This window comes from Pogona vitticeps, chromosome 3, assembly GCF_051106095.1.
Source record: "Pogona vitticeps strain Pit_001003342236 chromosome 3, PviZW2.1, whole genome shotgun sequence".
Taxonomy (NCBI): domain Eukaryota; kingdom Metazoa; phylum Chordata; class Lepidosauria; order Squamata; family Agamidae; genus Pogona; species Pogona vitticeps.
The window spans coordinates 154,900,145-154,919,072 of NC_135785.1; the positions used below are offsets into that span (position 1 = coordinate 154,900,145).

The window sequence follows — 18,928 nt, forward strand, 5'->3', positions numbered from 1 at the left end:
TGATCCCCTCCCTTCAAAGACTGGGCCACAGGGCAGTATTCCAACATGATAACAACCCCAAACACACTTCCAAAATGACCATTTCCTTGCTAAAGAAAATGAGGGTAAAGGTGATGGACTGGCCAAGCATGTCTCCAGAACTAAACCCTGTTGAGCATCTGTGGGGCATCCTGAAATGGAAGGTGGCAATGCACAAGGTCTCTAACATCCACCAGCTCTGTGATGTCATCACGAAGGAGTAGACGAGGACTCCAATGGCAACCTGTGAAGCTCTGGTGAACTCTATGCCTAAGAGGGTTAAGGCAGTGCTGGAGAATAATGGTGGCACACTTTGTGTCCAATTTGGACATTGTCACTTAGGGGTTTACTCACTTTTGTTGCCAGTGGTTTAGACATTAATGGTGGCATGTTGTGTTATTTTGAGAGGACAACACATTTACACTGTTATACAAGCTGTATACTCACTGTTTTGTATTGGAGCCAAGTGTCATTTCTTCGGTGCTGTCACATGAAAAGATATACTAAAATATTTATGAAATGTTAGGGGTTGTACTCACTTCTGTGATATACTGTATCTGGTCCTGATTGCATTAGATTGCTTTAGACAAAGAACAGCCCTGCTGCTGAATTAAAAGGCACCAGCCAGGGGAGGGAGAAGGTTCCATCTAGTTTCTAATCTGCAGTATCTTGTCTGGTTGCTGGCAAATGAAAAAACAGACCATGCTGCCAGCGTTCCAAAATGTAATCTAGAACCCTACCTGATGACACCCTTAGTTCCATTTATTTGGACTGAAACATCTGAAGCCTTATGCGCTAAGAGAAGACATTTTAATCCCCCAATATAACTTTTGATTGAAGAATTCACAGAAAAGAGAGAGCAAGGGAGGGATGTATTCTCTGATACATGTATTCTACAGTATTGTCACTCGAACAAACAATCCCCAGGTTTCAGCTGCTATTTTCCTACCATATATGAAAAAAAAGTTGAAAAGGCTAGGGCACACATACTAGATTTTTTTTCCCCCCTCTGGCATATATTTTTTCTATGTGGGACAAAAATTGCCTTGTGCCATTATTTGGCAAACAATGATTCTACAAAGCAGAAATGATGTGCACTGTTTGTCAAGAGCTGAGATCTATTCAGGAAAAATACACATTTCTTCAGTGGCCTGGTAGCACTGAAATTCATTGAGATCAGAGAACATCCCACAATACAAGACCTGAATGTGTTATTGTATCTTACTGTATTTCATTCATTTTGCCTGTTTTATTTTATTTTACTTTTAGTCTGCCTTGTATTTTCTGATCCCGTTGATTCAGTACATATAAGCTCCCCTCAGACATCAGGTATTTTTTATCATAATACACCAGAATGCTTCTTATGGTTAGAAAATAGACCCCCAACTCACAAAATACATTGTTTTAAAATAATCATAGGAAATCATGTATGCTCCTCAATGTATCACAAGTAATAAAAGCATGCACTTATTGTTAGAATGTCGAGATTGCATATAGACAACTGTGGCTTTTATCCTTCAGGGGTTTCTCATACCACAGTTACAAAACAAAACCCCAGGCCATGTTTATGTAGCCAATCATATTTTAGGGTATACTGACACAATAAAAGTCAAATATGAACAATTCAAAGCAGACATGGGGATGAATTTTTTTTTTTAAAAAAAGGATCATAATATTTGTCAGAAATTACTGATTCATTAAATATTTGTCCCTTCATATCCATGTGTTCCAGAGGTGCCCACAAATACAAATGGACAAATATTTCCCAATTTTATTTGTCCCCCATAGGAAGAGCTCTCTTCCTAAGGCTTTCCCATTCTGCCCATCAGCCCGCCAATCAGCTGATCTGCAAGCTGATAGGCAGCCACCCACCCCCACAGCCTATCCCCTCCCCTTCCTCTCTCTATGATAGCTGCTGCCTCCACGCTCTCCCCACACTGCCAATGCACTGCCAACATCCCCCACTACCCCCATGGATGCCTCATCACCATAATCGCCACTGCCACTGTCTCCAGCTGGCCTCCGCAACCATGGCCTGTAGAAAGAGACACTGGCTGCCCTTTGCAAAGATGGTGGCTGAGGCTTCATTTAGGGTAGGGAAGCTTCCATCTTTGCAAAGGGCAGCCTGGATTTCCTTAGCCCCTATGGTGCAGTGGGGGGGTCAGGTTTTTTTTAGTAACCCCCCCAAGAATTAACAAATACATTTGTGCTTCATCGGTTCATGGGGGGGGGAGCTTCATGCTTCGTCAGCTTTGACAAATCATGAAGCAAGACTTCAAAGCAAAAACAGTGCTTCCTGGATCAGTCACGTGAATGCTTCCACACAGTTGGAATGATGCCAGTAGTACCATTTCAGCTAGGTCTTCATCAACCCCATGTAATTTGAACATCTGGAGGAGAGAAAGCTCCTCTTATACTATCCTATGTGAGTAGAAGAGCCCTAAGCATAGCAAATCAGCTCCTATGTTCGAGTGAGGTTGCCTGTGTGATTCCATTTGTCATACAAATATTTCTTTTACCTTGAGTTGACTGGGAACAGATGGGATTTGCTCCAAGAATTCATAAATCCAATGTGTTTTGTTTTTGTTTTCAGAAGTGGTATTTCTTATTTCCTTCCTGCACCAGGAAGAGATAGAAGTGTCCTTACTACAGTTGCATAAAAGTTGGTTTGGATAAAGGCAGGTTCTCCAACATTTATGATTTCTTCATGGTAAACATGCTGCTTATCTGTTTGACTGGATCTCTGGCTGCACTTTTATACATTATACATAATTATACATGTGTTAGTTCCTATGGCGTTCAGTCTCTTTTGTTCATTACTTTCTTTTCCTGGAGAAAGTATTAGGCGGAGCTATTTGCACAAAGGAGTTTATTTAACAAGACCAATTGAAGTCAGCACACAAGTTCATTCTCGCTGAGGGATTGTTTGTTTTTCATCCCATGAAAACTCTCTTACATGCTTAATCTATGTTCATTCTTCTGATTTACGTAATCTGGGGTGCAGGTAGAGATAATCTTGTGGATTCAGAATTTCAAAAAGATATGAACAGACAGCTTTCTTTCCACCAAAATATTTCAAGTGGTTCTTTCATCACCCAAGGCAACATCACAGAACATTCACTTCATTTTGATATGATTCACAAATAGTTCACAGAAAGAAGTGAAGGACTCACCTGGTGTTCTCAGATTATTTTGTATGGATAAACACACAAGGACATATTTAGACTGGTAGGATCTGTTCAAAGCACAGAGACCTTCATTCCACTACTTTCACACCTTGGAAAAAATTACTTTTTGGATTTTAACTCACAAAATTCAGCATAGCTACTGAACTGATTCTCATTCCATGATGGCTGAATTACTGTTCATAGAATAGGCTAAATCACAATTTGCAGCCTGTTCTCCCAATAACCAGAGTACCCTTGCTGTGATTCTTGGGGGGCAAGGGGGCACTCACACACTAAAACAGAATGCATGCACACTCCCAAGAATTGTGGCAGGGGTATTTTGTTTACTAGGGAGAATCATCCACAAATTTCAATTTGGCTTAGACCACATCTATATGTGGATACATTTTTGAGAACATTCATAAAAGTCTGCTTTTTGCAGCATCCAAAGCTGGGCAGCTACCAAAATATCAGCAAAAAGCACATGAGCATCTGACTTTCTTAAAACTCTTCCTCAAGAAGTAGATGGTAGAAGGAGAAGAACAAGAGTACCCTATATTTCTTGTCACTTTGTCAGGCAAAGAGTTCTGCATGACTCAAAAGCTTGAATGCTGCTTTGGGATAATAAAAGTATTTTCCTGATGCACATTTTGGATTATTCCTTTTTCTTATGGACCAGCACAGCCTCTCTTTGCTTTTTCTGTGTTCCTGCCCAATCCCTGGTTTTCTAATCACATACCACTGTCTGTCTATAAATTTTAAAACAGGATGGTTTGCATTTTGTTGCTTCTTTTTTAACAGATATTTATTTTATTAAAGCAAAACTAGCACATTTTGTTGCTTCTAAATCTGTTTTTAGTAATGCTTTTACCTAACATTTTTAATAAAATGTCATTCATTCTTTTAAAATATTTGAATAATTTACTGTATTTAGCTGTTAATATTGTGTTTTTAATGATGCAAGTTGCCTTGGGTCCTTTTCTTGAGAAAGGCAGGGTAAAAAAATATTTTAGATAAATAAAAGTAAATAGACAAAAGCTCTTAATAAACAATGTTGAATATGGAAGTGTTGTAAGACGGTACTTTGCATTAGAGTATGCTGCTACCCATATATATGCATTAATTAGGTAAGAAACACATTTACTCTTAATCAGAATAGGTCTATTGAAAAAAAGCTGGACCTGACCTGATCATGATTAGTGCATCTCCTGTTGATTTCAGTAGGTTTGTCCTCAGACTAAGTGTATCCAGCCCATTGTAAACAAGAAAAGGGCTTACCTAGGTGAAGCAATGAAGATCTGGATTTCCCATTTTCCCACAGCTTTATTGTCCTGATTAAAAAACACCCCAGGCATAGACCTGTGGTCTGCCTTGTTAGGGAGAAATTAGATTTGGACAGATGAAGGATTCCATGAGCCTGTTTCCACTCTTCAGCACGGCTAAACACATTTTCAAGGTGGACTGCAGATACATAAAATCACCAGAGTCTGGAAGTAGCTTGTTAGAAATGGTGATACAAATCTGGTTGCACAGTTATGTACATGGCATAAAATTTAGATACAAATTGGCATAAGTTGAAAAATCTCCACAGACATTACAGGTGGAATCCTGTGACTGGGCTGCACAGTGGTAGGACTTTTGGTGTCATCAGCCATGGGTGTTAATCTCTAATTTAAAAATTTCTAATCTCCCATTCTTTCCCCCACACCCCACATCTCCAGTTTCCCTAGGGATCCTATTTGACCTGGGGAAGCCTTGGGATGAGAAGGCAGAAGTATTTAATATTCAAATGCTGCTACAAGCATACTGATCCTGGCAGTGGTGGTTTTCAGATATTTAAAACTTGCCCTCCTATCTGAGGCTCCCAAAAGCGTTCCCACATTCAAAGGGAACCCCATGGAACCTCAGAATGTGAGGATGAGGGGAATAAGAAACTTTAAATTAATGATTAATTTTCATGGCTGATGAGGCCATCCGCCTTTACAGCTGAAGCAATGCACAACAGGATATCAGCTGGTATGCATACTGAGTAGCACGATAATGTCTACAGAGATGTCTTAGTCTAAGGCTGTTCACATCTAAATATTACACCATTTGTGCAAATGGCACAACTGGATTTCAGCTAATAAATTCTTGCACATCCCTTTTGCTTATAAATAAGGTGGAAGTGTTATGTTGTATGCCGCCCCGAGTAGATATGTTCTAGAGGGGCGGGGTATAAATTTAATAAATAAATAAATAAATAAGTGCACTAAATCATGTAATGATTTAATAAGTAATTTATACTCAATGGTGGTTAAAGAAATCACATCATTCAAGTGCTGGGTCATGCTTGCCTCATGCTGTGGCTTCCAAGTTCAAGGTGGCTGCTGATATGCTGATGAGGTGAATGGGACAACAGCTCATTTTGTACTACTGGCCAAGGATTTGTAACATTCAGTTGCTTCCTTTTCAGAACTAGTTAAAAGTTCATTATCCTACTTGCATTTGAGAAACACAAAAATACTGTTGAAAACTGTAAGATAACAATGACTTTTGGGAGAGTTTTGGAACTATAACTGTACATGTACACTTTGAAAATTTAAAAGCTAAGACTTGAAATTTTTAAAAGTAACTTTGTAAACTCTGATGGTATGTGTTTGATTTTAAGTTCTACAAACAACAACAAAAACATAGTGTATAATGTAAGATGGATGGTAATACTGTGATTAAATGAACAGTGCAAAGAAATAGAGGATAATAATAGAAAGGGAAAAAACAGAGATCTGTTCAAGAAAACTGGAGATGTTAAAGGAACATTTTGTGCAAAGATGGACATGATAAAGTACACAAAATGGTAGGGACCTCACAGAAGCAGAAGACATCAAGAAGAGGTGGCAAGAACACAGAGAGGAATTATACCAGAAAGACCTTGACCTTGAGCCAGACATCCTGGAGAGTGAAGTCAAGTGGGCCTTAGAAAGCATGGCTAACAACAAGGTGAGTGCAGGTGACAGCATTCCAGTTGAACTATTTAAAATCTTAAAAGATGACACTGTTAAGGTGCTACACTCAGTAAAACAGCCAGTATGGAAAACTCAACAGTGGCCAGAGGATTGGAAAAGATCAGTCTACATCCCAATCCCAAAGAAGGGTAGTGTCAAAGAATGCTCCAACTACCGTACAATTGCACTCATTTCACATGCTAGCAAGGTTATGCTCAAAATCCTCCAAGGTAGGCTTCAGCAGTATGTGGACCAAGAAATCCCAGAATTACAAGTTGGATTTCAAAGGGACAGAGGAACTAGAGACCAAATTGCTGACATGCACTGAATTATGGAGAAAGTCAGAGAGTTCCAGAAAAACATCTACTTCTGCTTCATTGACTATGCAAAAGCCCTTGACTGTGTGGACCACAGCAAACTGTGGCAAGTTCTTAAAGAAATGGGAGTGCCTGATCACCTTATCTACCTCATGAGAAACCTATATGTGGGACAGGAAGCAACAGTTAGAACCAGATATGGAACAACTGATTGGTTCAAAATTGGGAAAGGATTATGACAAGGCTGTATATTGTCTCCCTGCTTATTTAACTTATATGCACAGTACATCATGTGAAAGGCTGGACTGGATGAATCCCAAACCAGAATTAAGATTGCTCATCTTCCAGCATCATATCTTTTAGCCTTTTGTTTCTGTCCATGGAGTTTTCCTGGCAAAGATACTGGAGTGGTTTGCCTGTTCCTGCTCCAGGTGAATCGTGTTTAGTCAGAACACTCCACTATGACCTGTTCATCTTGGGTGTCCTGCACAGCATAGCCCATAGCTTCTCTGAACTACTCAAGCCCCTTTGCCACAACAAGACAGCAATCCTTGAAGGGGATTAACATAAAAAATAGCAAACTGTGCTGCATATATACTGCCCATTAGCACTTAAAGCACTTTCCGGGCATTTTAGAATTTAATTATGCAGGCTACACATTGCCCCCTCCCAGGAAGCTGGGTACTCAGTTTATCAATCTCAGAAGCATGGAAGGCCAAATCAACCTCAAGCCAGCTACCTGGGACTCAACTGGGTCATAAGCAGAGTTTGGGCTGCAGTACTGCAGTTTAATCACTGCAAAGCATAAAGAGCTACTACTCACAATGTGATGGAAGCGTGATTTCTTAATATTATAATTTATTAGTCCTTGGTTATTAGTTTACAAGAAACATTAATCTAATCTAATCTTAGAACTGCAGGGTTGGAAGGGACTCTGTGGATCAATGTGTCCACTTTTGTCAAGGAGGCACAATGGGAAATCAAACTGCCAACCTCTGGCTCGGCAGCCAGATGCCTAAACTCTTCCATATTTTTACAGAGTTCTTTCTAACTGATGACAGGTAATAGGGAGGCAACAAGACATCTCTCATCTCAGATTCTGTGACAGGCAGCACCCGTTCTCAGTAGGAAATGCAATGTACCTACTTAGGAGTCATTTTTCAGAAGTATATTCTCGTCTAGGTGCAAGACAGACTGAGGAAAGAAGGATTTGCTGAAGATCCTTGCTGATTGCTCTGGTGAGTGAGACATTAGACAGAGGGAATAGGAGACAAGACAAAAGCAACACCAAAGCTGCTTAGATAATAGACCCAGAGACGAATGCGAAAAGCTATACAGTCGCCTGCGGAGCTCTCCATGAAGCCAGATGCTTTTGCTTGAATATCCTCTAGAGGCTGACAAGTAAATCCTGTGATGGCTAAGTGAAAAGAAGTAGACAAGGTGAAAGAAAAAGGAAGCAGCAACTGTTTTCTGTGCTTATTTTTAAACTGATTACAGCTGCACTGTCCGTCCTACAGCTCAACAGTCAGTGGTGTTCCTTTGAGAGCCAGTGAGAAGCATATTTTGTGTGTGTATGCTGGCTGTAGAGTGAAATATCTGCCACCTTCAATTTTAAAGTGGCATTTTTTTAAAATCACACTTGCTTCTACCCGGTGCAGCAGTCCAACACATTCATTTTAATGTCTTCACCCCATTTCCTCCTGTGGCCCCCAAGACAGCTGTTAATGCAGGAAGGGAATACTTTTTAAGTAGCTAAGGAGCATGTGAGTGGCACCAAGTTAGCAACCTGTCTGCTAACATCCTTGATCTACGGCACTCTAAGTGAAGGCTATCCATGTTATATGCACAGTGGCTTCCAGATGCAGCCAGCAAGACAGAGTGGTTAGTGTTCAAGGCTCAAGCTCACAAAAACCCAATTAATGGCAATTATCTGTTTGGTATCATCTTGTTCAGTGAGGGAGATGTGGCACCATAATGAGCACACAGACCTTGAGTTAGATTTGGCAAGCCAGGTTTCCTGAAAAAAATCAGAGTCTAGACTTCTCAGTCTTCCATATTTCTGTGTTCTACACAGAGCCTAGGTGTAACTAGTCACAGGTAACATGTAACTAGTTACTTTTTTTCAACAAGAGCATTGGTTGAAACCTTGTATTTTATGACCATGGATATCATTACTAGCCTTTCATTCTTTACTTTTCATTCCAATTCTACATGTCCTTCCCTCTCCTAGACCTTCCTTGAGATGTACAAGTTACATTTACAAATAACCCATAGACTGAAAGCCTTTTTCATAGCAAAGTAAATCAGTTAGAGTAGCCCACTTGATTCAACTGAACTTACAAAAGAGTTGACTCACCAAATCCCCACAGACTCAATGGGCCTACTGCATTTTATTTATTTATTTATTTAATTTAAAATATTTTTATCCCACCTCTCTCCTTGAAAAGGACCCAAGGCAGCTTACGTAGTTAAAAAGACAATATTCAAAAGTTGCAGTAAATAAAATCAATACTAAAAGAAATTTAAAACCACGGAGCATAACAACCCATTTTCAAATGGGTTGTTACAACTTATTCTAGTTTCAACTTGCAACACAAAGCAACAGGATTTCACTATACATCATTGTTTACTGCTTTTATTTACTATGCTGCCACAAGAAGGAAAGTATTATGTACAACATTCTCCCAACACTGCCTGTGTCATTGCAGAATAGCATACATGTCTATGCTTTAATGTTCTAGAATCACCTGTTTGCATCTTCTGCTAGTTTCTGTCTTCCACTTCTGCCATATTTGAGTCTGGATTGTATTGGTCCACCATTGTCTACCAGGCTTTTGAATGGTTAAAGTCCTCTCATGGACAAGAATGGGCTTATTTTCTCAAAAATAAATTTAATATGGGGATTCTTACCTTCTCACTTTCCATGGTATGAGTCTGATATATCATGGGAACAAAGACATGATTCTGGGGCAAATTACTCATTTGTTTATCTTGGGGTTTGATTGCAGATATATTCTACTCTACCCAAGTAAACATCTTAGTGTTTCTTCTTCTTCTTCTTCTTCTTCTTCTTCTTCTTCTTCTTCTTCTTCTTCTTCTTCTTCTTCTTCTTCTTCTTCTTCTTCTTCTTCTTCTTCTTCTTCTTCTTCTTCTTCTTCTTCTTTGTATTCAAGAACTACAGCAAAAGGTGCAGAACATTATTTAAAAAACAGGTTGCCAAAGGTGTACACTATAATCTTCTTCATATGAGCTGAAGCTAGATCCTTCCTATTTCCTCTGGAGTATATACCGCCAACACAATTGTAGTTTGTTTTCACTTAAATGATTATTCTCTTTCTCTCCCTCTCTCATACTTGTGCAGGTGGTACATATGTTAAAAAAGGGAGGAAAAGATCTGCCTTCTGCTGATACATTTTGTAGGAAAGACTACAGGGTACATATACTGTGGAACTCAATACATACTGTATAAATTAGATCCACTATATAGTTTCTAGTGTGGGATGAAATGCCAAAAGGTTCCCACCAAACCCTCAATAAAATGTCAAAAGTGATTTTTTTTAAAAAAAAATTGATTTAGGTTTAGGCATGTAACTAATTATTTAATTAAAATTCAGCACTGTAGAAATAATAGCTCTTCCCACCTTTACCATCATTGTTGGTCTCATCAGTCTGGGCTACAAAGAGAGAAAAAAACGTGTAGTTCCTATTTCCCTTCAGACTATCACACCAAAGAAACCTGACATTAACAACATGTCTTCTTTCTCTGCTTTTAGAGGGATAAAATGGAGGAGTGGTTGCCATTTCCCATCAGAATTCCCATCTGAATTCCCATCTGATAAATATCACATGAACACTGTTCCAATCTCCTATTGGTCACTGTGAAGAAATTAAGGACTAGACAATTTCTATTTCAATTTCAATTTCTAGACTCCTCCATGTTGCCATGCGTGTATAGGAAGCTGATCAAAAGGAGAAGACCTCAGCTTGTAAATAAACCAGTTTGCATACTCACATTATCACCTGTCCCTGGATACTTGAAAGAAAGGACAGCTCACCACAAGTTGCTGATGCTTTTTAAAGACAAGGTACTGTTAAAGTGGTGTAAATTTATCTTTTGAAAAAGCCTCAAGAGGGAACTTGCAACCCTTTCCCTTGGTTTATGCAGATTTCAGAGCTGGGAATAGAGACATGTTTTTTTGGTGTGTGGAAAACTGTGGAGCACATTTCAGCCAAAACTACTGTATACGTCTGGCAAAATCAAGAGGCAAAGGTTTTTCAGCATCGTATCATAACAAGCTGCAGATTTTTTTCAAGCCAGGATGAAACCTTGTTAACAAAGTAGTTTTGTATGTACACTAGTGTATGCTTTTTTAAAACAGAGGAACAATTATATCTGCAATTCCCCACCAGTAGCCTGAAATCATGCAGTCCAGATGCAGTTATCAATTCATTATGATAAATACATTAAAAGGCCATAATTTATGACTCTGCACTAGCTACACTTTCCTAAGCTCTGTCTCAAAGCATTCTGTTGTGTGTAATGTATCTATTAGGTCTAATGTTCAGAATGATAAATTATGTTTACAATGTGTGTGAAAGAGGTTTATATTATGAATGGGTTAATATCTGGAGCAAATTTTAGAAACCATATATATATGTGTGTGAGAACAATTTATGCATATAAGGATGATATCTATGCCATGAAAAATCCACCACTGGTGATGTATTGGAGTTTTATGGTATGTGAAAGCCAGATTTCTTTAAACAAATGAGATATAAAATTGTATGAACTGAAGTGTCCTGCTGAGGGCAGCAAAACATTCAACATATATAATCAGAGGGACATTGCTCAACGCTGTCCTGAACAGTTCATTCCAAGCAGTCAGAGATTAGTCTGTTGGCCAAGGTGCTCTTGCACAGAAGTACGTGCAACTGAAATGACATGACTTTTTTTAAAGGGGGGGGGGTCAGAGCTGTTGGTGAAGGAAAGATGCAAAGACAATATATTTCACTTGTTCTTAGCTCAAACGATTGGTCTGATTATTCTGGTTGTCAACATTTTCCAGAACGGGTTCTTGCATACAAGATGAATCTATTTTAAAGTAAGGAAATAATTCATCTACAGCATGCTGGTCAAAAGGGAAAGAAAAGGGAAAACAATTAACGACTAGATAATAGAATGAGACTATTAGCAATCCTTGGCTATTGGCAAACCTTGGGCATTTTATGTCTCCCTAACGATTCACATAAATAAGAGGAAATAAGATCAAAAGTATGTAGAGCAACTAGAGCCTTCCCTACCATTAAACAGAATGAGGCAATTGCCTCACACAGCAAATGCTGAGAGGCAGCAATGGCAGCTCCTCTCAGCTAGGCTTTCTTCCTGAGTTCCCAAGCTATTCCCTTCTCTTGGAGCACTGGGGTGTGCCAGATAAGTTGATGTGCATCCTCTTAGCTGCTCCCAGGGAGGTGAAATTCCCTATATATATCATAATATTGTGATTACCACTGACAACAGGAAAGCTATTTTTATTGCCATTCCACCACTGAGAGAAATAATTTCTACAAACGATACTATAAAACAAGGCTGACCACCCACAATACACACACCTTGTGCTTGGTTTCAGCAAAATGTGTGGCCTGCTGCAAGTCTTGGGAATAACAGTTCTCCCTTGGAGTACGAATACATGTTCACTGCTACTGTGTACTGTTTAAGCATTATTGCCCTGTTCCACACTGGGTGAGGCAAGTGAAGGTGCTGGGTAGTAGAGTCCCAGACCAAGGAAAGGATGAAGTAGGAAATATAAAGCTTACTGTAGCAATCATGTAGGCAGGGCAGTCCAAAATTGTAGTCCTAGAAACAGGCCAAACCATCAAACAATGTCTAGGCAATCCAGAGCAAGAAACCCAGGAACAAGGAAGAAGATGTTCAACAAGTTGCTTAAAGCAGCTTGTAGAGCCCACTGTTTTCTAGGTATGCTGCTGAAGCCCCACCCAACACACAGCTGCAGATGTTCAGCTGGCAAAGGAAGAACCCAGACAAAGAATTTGTCTCCTCAGTTGCCCTGGAAGAACGGCGCACTTCCCACTTGTGAGGGTACCACTTATTCCCAAGGAGGCTTCCTCAAGCTCTCCTCCATGGGGCTTCTGGCTGAGCTCACACATGCAGCCTGGCTGGTCATCCCCCCTCCTCCTGAGCCCTCATCATCCTCAGGCTTCTGGGTCCCCAAGGGCTCATGATCTGCAAGCCTAAGCTCCTGATTCTCTGAAAGTTCAGAATCTCCAGCATCAAGCAGGTCCTCCACCCTGTCAGGCTTTGAAACCCCCAGTTACTCAGACCTCCAGGCCTCATTGGAGGACTCCTATGCTTTGGTCATGGAAACTATCCATTTCTGATTTAAGTGGGCAAAGTTATCAGAGTTAGAGGGGAATGTTCTATCCCTGCCCCCTTTACTTTCAGTTTTGTTGCCCTCATGAATAACCCCAACATGGAGTGCACCTGGTGTGAACAGTCCTAGCTCATGTGAAAAGCCCCTACTGATAATTGAAGGTGTCCCTCTTCAGATTCATGGGCCACTGCATGTAGAGAGGTAATGAAATGAAATTAATGGTTCTCCTGTACCTGTAGTAAGTATAACAGCTTAAATAATGACTGCCAAAGGCTTCTGTTTCAGAATGATGAGGAATATTCCTCTGCATTCCAATCCCTTTGCCATATATTAAAGTCAACATAACCGTGATAGTTTAATTATGTCTCAACTCCAATAACAAGAGTCTGAGAAACAGGCCAGCTTAGGAGATATACTGTAAATCAAGACACATGTCACAAAGAACTCTTGTCCTTCCAGTCCTGCAGTTCTGAAATGATGATGATGATGATCTTGTCACTGTTCTCTGCTCTCTACTGTTTGCTGCCTAAGATAGCTTCCTCATTTTTCCTCACAATAGGGCTGCCCCTAACCACCAAGCATGATTCTGGAAATTAATTTTGATACCTGAAAGCTTATTTTGTCAAGTTTACTCTCAAGCAAGGATATAAGAATTTTTTGTTAAATTCTTTGTTCTCATCCAGATAGCCTGCTTCAAAATGGCAAGACAGCCAACTGAGAATTTATTAATCTCTGCAAAATTTCTCACCTTCTGTATGAGATCAAGATAGGGAGCTTTCTGGTCTCTTATTGAGGTTTCCACAGTTTGCACAAAAGCTCTCTGTGCAAAATGTCTTTCTGGAGCAAAGCACACATATGCAACAAAAGGCTTTCTGGTGGATCAAAAAACAGCTGTCTGGTTCTTCTTACTTCTGGAAGTTCATACACAAGTAAGGAACTATCACCATTTTGTGAATATTATATAATGTACACAATTTACACAGTGTGCAGTTGATGTAACTTGAATAATTTGCACAATTTGGGCAAAAATAGCAATTCTCACAGGTATGAGAATTCTTGTCGAAAGCAGCAGGAGATAGTTTTGAACATCTGGCAGGTGAGAAGAAAATTATGATTCCTCATTCCTCCATGACAGAAGTAGCAAGGATTTCCATCCCCATTCTCAACTGAGAGCTGCAGCCAGTTCTGGCTCCCTGACAACATAAGGTGATACAGCTAAGAAAATTATACTGCATTGATGTGTTGATTTTTGAATGCAACAGCAATATGTCATCATAATAAGTCATGTGGCAGAGCCACAGTCTGAAATGCTCTACTTTAAAAAAGAACTTATTGACACATCTCCCTAGATGCTGGAGTTCTGAATTACCTGCTTTGGAAAAAGCGTAAAAACTCTGATTTTAAAAAAAATAGTTGAGAAGCAGCTGAACAAACAAAAAACAATAATTACTGCAAATGCTTTTTTTTCCTTTTAAGACAGCAAGATATTCAATTCTGTGAGCCACAAATCTGCAAAATGAAATGCTACTGTCTATAGGGTTTTTCATATTAGTCAGAAGAACTAATAATAAATAGTAATTATGTTCCATCAAGACAGTCACGACTTAATGGTGACATTTTCCAGGGTATTCTAGGTAGAGTTTTCAGAAGTGGTTCACCATTCCCTTCTTCTGGGGGCATCCTTAGAATGTGCAGCTTGCCCATGCTGACTCTTCTCCCAGGAGGCACCATGGGGAATCATGGGGACACTTAAGCCACTGAGCTATCCAGACAGCCAAGAACTACTAACCCATATGAAGTGCTACACTCCAAAAGTTGTTTTCATGTTTCTGAGAAGAACTAGGTTTTTTATCATGATATCATGAAAAAAAATAAGAGAGAGAGATAATGGAGACTGAACACTGGATATCTTCGAAGACTCCCAAGGAGTATAAGACAAACATCATCTGTAAAACAAGGAGAGTTTGATTGATATAGTATACCTGCATGTGGTGATTATATTCTGATTTCTTCTGTAGTGGCAGTGGCTGAAATGCGGCAGATGAAAGCATTGTTTGTTTTATTTCTTTTCTTTTCAAGTGTCAAAATAATGCAATGTTTCCTGCTGTTCCAGAACAAGAGAGGCTTGTCTGACAGCACATAAACTGTAATTATTGTTCCATGCATAGGTAGTGTGATGCTGGGGCATGTCTTTGGAATGAAAGTTCAAAGCTGACCTTGAATATGATTCAGATTGCTGCCTCTGTTTTCCCCTGGCTCTTTATGCTTAACAGTAATGCTTCAGATTTGTATGACTTCTGCTACATAGAATAGACAACAATCCCAGGTTTGCATGACTGAGTCAAGGGCTCACAGATGGAGCCTTGCTTTTCTGATAAGCTAATAACAAAGCTTCAGCAAATGCATACCTCACTATTGAGGTTTTAGTACATAATTGAACACAAGTGGCTTTTGTCAATATTCTTTTTTAATTTACAATTTCTGATTATTCTAATTAGAATAGAAATCCTAGTCCCCAAGTGTTCCAAAGCTGTTCAGATGCTTCAGATGTTTCTGGACCACCACTGTTCTCATTTGACACCATTGGTTTTGTGGACTGAGACTGTTCAGAGTTGTGCTTCAACATCTGGATGTCCATACATTGATCACAGTAATATCTTGGTTTATTCACGAAGGCTTTCACGGCCGGGATCTAATGGTTGTTCTGGGTTTTTCGGGCTGTTTGGCCGTGTTCTGAAAGTTGTTCTTCCTGACGTTTCGCTAGTCTCCGTGGCCGGCATCTTCAGAGATTGCTGTCCTCTGAGGATGCCGGCCACAGAGACTGCCAAAACGTCAGGAAGAACAACCTTCAGAACATGGCCAACGAGCCCTAAAAACCCGGAACAACCACAATATCTTGGTTATCTCACTGTTTCCATTTGTTTTACAATTAACAGTAGCTCAACAGGAGGGTTACTCTGTGATGCTGGAACTAAAAGAGAAGGTTAACCTTTCCCTGTAAGATGCTTCTGATAAAAACTACACTTCCCCAAAGCTGATATTTCTTTTTTAAGGCAGGCAACAACCTTAGAAAGTGGTTTTCCATTGGGAAAATTCCATGGGGGGGCAGAAAGATAGCTATGTTCTTCTTTGAAAGGCTGCTATTAAATTAAGAGAGAGAGAGAGAGACAGTGAGAGTGCAAGGGATCACACCAATGTCAGCTCCCGTTTTGATCTAGGTTGAAACATTCCTTTTCTCAATCATATAATTGCTTGCAAGTGCACTCCAAAACTACAGTGCCATTCCTTTTTTTTACAGGTGTAAAATCTGAGGCTTTGTTGGTACATCCAAAAGCATCTGATATAATTTTTTACAGGGCAGAGGAAAAAGCTGTGTGTTAATGCAAACATAGTGTGTCTGATTATGTACATGACAATAAAATATAAGTTTAGGATTCTAGGGGGCAAGTTTCCTTAACTCTTTATACCCCTACTAAATTCCCTGTGCTCTGGATTTCAGCAACAGACCTACAGAACACTGATCTGATTTGGAGGGTAATTTAGGGCCTTGATGTGCACACCAATTTGGCCCAGTGAAAGTCAAGCCTCATCCAATTTGATTTGTTCCCCAAAAACTATGCCAATTTGTCAGGATCCCATTGATGTGGCCCAAAAACCCTTTTGGTTTTGCAGAGATGTCTAAAAAATCTGGAGACATGACAGACACTAAAGAACAAACCTAGATTTCAAAAACCTGGCTTTGGGAATTTGCATATAAGGCACATTTCAAGATCTGTCCCAGAAGTGAATCTGGCCATTGCACTTCAGTCCAGACCTCATGTCCAAATGAGACAGGTTCAATTGGGAATTTGTGATTTGTTTCCATGCAGTACACAGACCAGATAATAAGCAAATTTTCCTTTACACTTTTCATTAGTGATTGATTATACTTCTGAAAACACGAGACTGAACCTGGAAAATAAATTGGCTTCATCTTTGTCCATTCATGTTCATTAACAAAACATTTCCTGTAAACACAGGATTATAATGCTGTTCGTGTTTCTGTGTGTAAAACAACAATCATTTTATGAAAAAGGTGAAGGCGCTACAAGCAAAGAGAGAGAGAAAAAATGTTTCCAGAACTGACTGAAATACATTTTTGGGTCAGCACCATAAAAATGTTAGGTCTGCCTTGCTTTCCAAAGTTTGCATCACTGAAAAGGAAGAGAAAATCTCAGAATTAGTATAACTCCACACAGAAAACTACATTTTTATTGTGGTGGTTATTATGGTAGGGTAGTGAATACAGATGTTAGGTTTCCTAGCAACACTAGTACTGATTGTATACCATTTATGTTTCTCAGTATATACCGCAAAGGAAAAATGCACCTTAAGCAACATAAAATAAAAAGAAGAGAGTAAAAAATAGTGATTGTAAGTTTAATTCACTGAGGGTATGGAAAGGTTTTTGAAATTCCAGGCTTCTGAGAGATTCAGTTGTTGTTTTTGTACCGTGATGTATCTGCTAAGAAGGCCCACAAAAAAAAAACATAAGGTAAGACCAATGCTCTGCCAGTGTGAGAACAAACTGTGTTACTGTCAGTAATATAATAAAAGGTAGCATATTGTAAGACCGGAGGTGAGAGCAAGGTTCCTCTCACAGAAGTGCCGCCCCTCCCGCCTACTGCTGATAAAGAGAATCAAACCCCACCAATTCCCCCACCAAGGAAGACAAGACCACCTGGAGCTGACCTGGGGAGAATAGAGGAGGAGTTGAAAGAATCAATGGTCAAAGAGACCGGGACTATTTTGGTGGGAACAGGAGAAAAAGTGTAGATAGTAGTGGAGGTGGGACTAGCAGATATAAAAGGGGGTGAAGGAGGGCTTCCACCAGGCTGGGAGTGGATGTGGATAGAAGATCTGTGGACTGGAAAGGTGGAGAAGCTAAGAGTCCCTAAGGAGGAGGCCAATGCCAGGATGAGGCAGGAGAACACCCCCAAGCCATCATAATGGGGTGAAAGAGAGACTAAAGAGTGGAGGAGGAAATTGAGGGAGGAGAAAGAGAAGGTTGAGAGAGAAAGAAGGGAGAGATTGGAATGAAGAATCTGGGAGGACCCTGGCAGATTATCGATCCCACTCAAGAGCTTGTCTGGGTGGACAACAGAGACGAGGACAGAATTCCCTTGTTGGAGGGAGAGAACGGACCGTTATTGAACAGAGGTGCATCTCTGGACTGGCCAGGACCCTGGAACGTTCAAGAGAGAAACCTGTTTAAAGTTGATGAGTGGAAACCCATCAGACCTGTTGTTAAATTTTTGTTAAATAATGCAATAAATGTTATCCCGATTTCAAAACCACACAAGTCTGGTGATTTATTCGGGACAAGTCAGGAGTCAGGAAGCAAACCCTCACACATATTCTCTGTGTAACCAGGAGTTTTGGTGACCAAGGCTTGGACTGCCCTTTCATCCAGCTTGGGTCATGTCAGCTTGGCAAAATCAAGGAAAGGGGGGACAAATGGGGAGAAGCTCTTGCGTGTGTAGTAGTCATTTTAGTTCCATGCTGACCCTGCTTGTTTTGTTATAAATACTTTCCCCATATTGCACAGAGAGGAGCTCTTAAAAAATCAGAACATTAAAATATTTGTCAAACAGATACTAAGGCAGTCCCTCTACCTCTACACTTTCCCCATACTTTTAGTACTAACTTTGCTGAGTTCGTTTGTTCGTTTGTTCGTTTGTTCGTTTGTTCATTTGTTCTTTCTTTCTTTCTTTCTTTCTTTCTTTCTTTCTTTAATCTTTGGCACAAGTGTTATGCTAGTTTAAGTGGGTTACTGGAAAGAAATCTGGCCATCATCTTTTCCCCTGCCCAATGTGGCTACCTACATATAAGTACACTGTGAAGCTCCTTTGGATGGATATGGGACCCTTCTTGACAACGTAGTTTGGCTACTGATGGGCTGCAATGGTGAGGATGGTGAGACAGCGGACTTCCCTTCCATCAGCTTCCTCAACCCACATGTACCAGGTGGGCACATTCTAGTCCCCACCCCCATTGCATTTTCTTGAAGAATC

The 18,928-nt window shown here is 40.0% G+C and overlaps 1 protein-coding gene across 4 annotated transcripts in view; it reads right to left on the reverse strand.

The window, feature by feature from the left end:
- Positions 1-18,928, reverse strand: part of LOC140705802 (uncharacterized) — a 78,118-nt gene that overhangs the window by 36,411 nt on the left and 22,779 nt on the right. For 2 of the 4 annotated variants that reach the window (XR_013544033.1, XM_078391391.1), the window contains one exon: positions 3,881-9,661. Coding sequence is in view for 1 of the 4 variants with exons in the window: in XM_078391391.1 (XP_078247517.1) it covers positions 9,507-9,661 (155 nt within the window). In the remaining 3 variants the exon portion in view is untranslated. Of the gene's footprint in view, positions 1-2,537; positions 2,635-3,880; positions 9,662-18,928 lie in introns of those variants that run through there. The other 2 variants (XR_012085325.2, XR_012085326.2) reach the window with 2 other exon arrangements.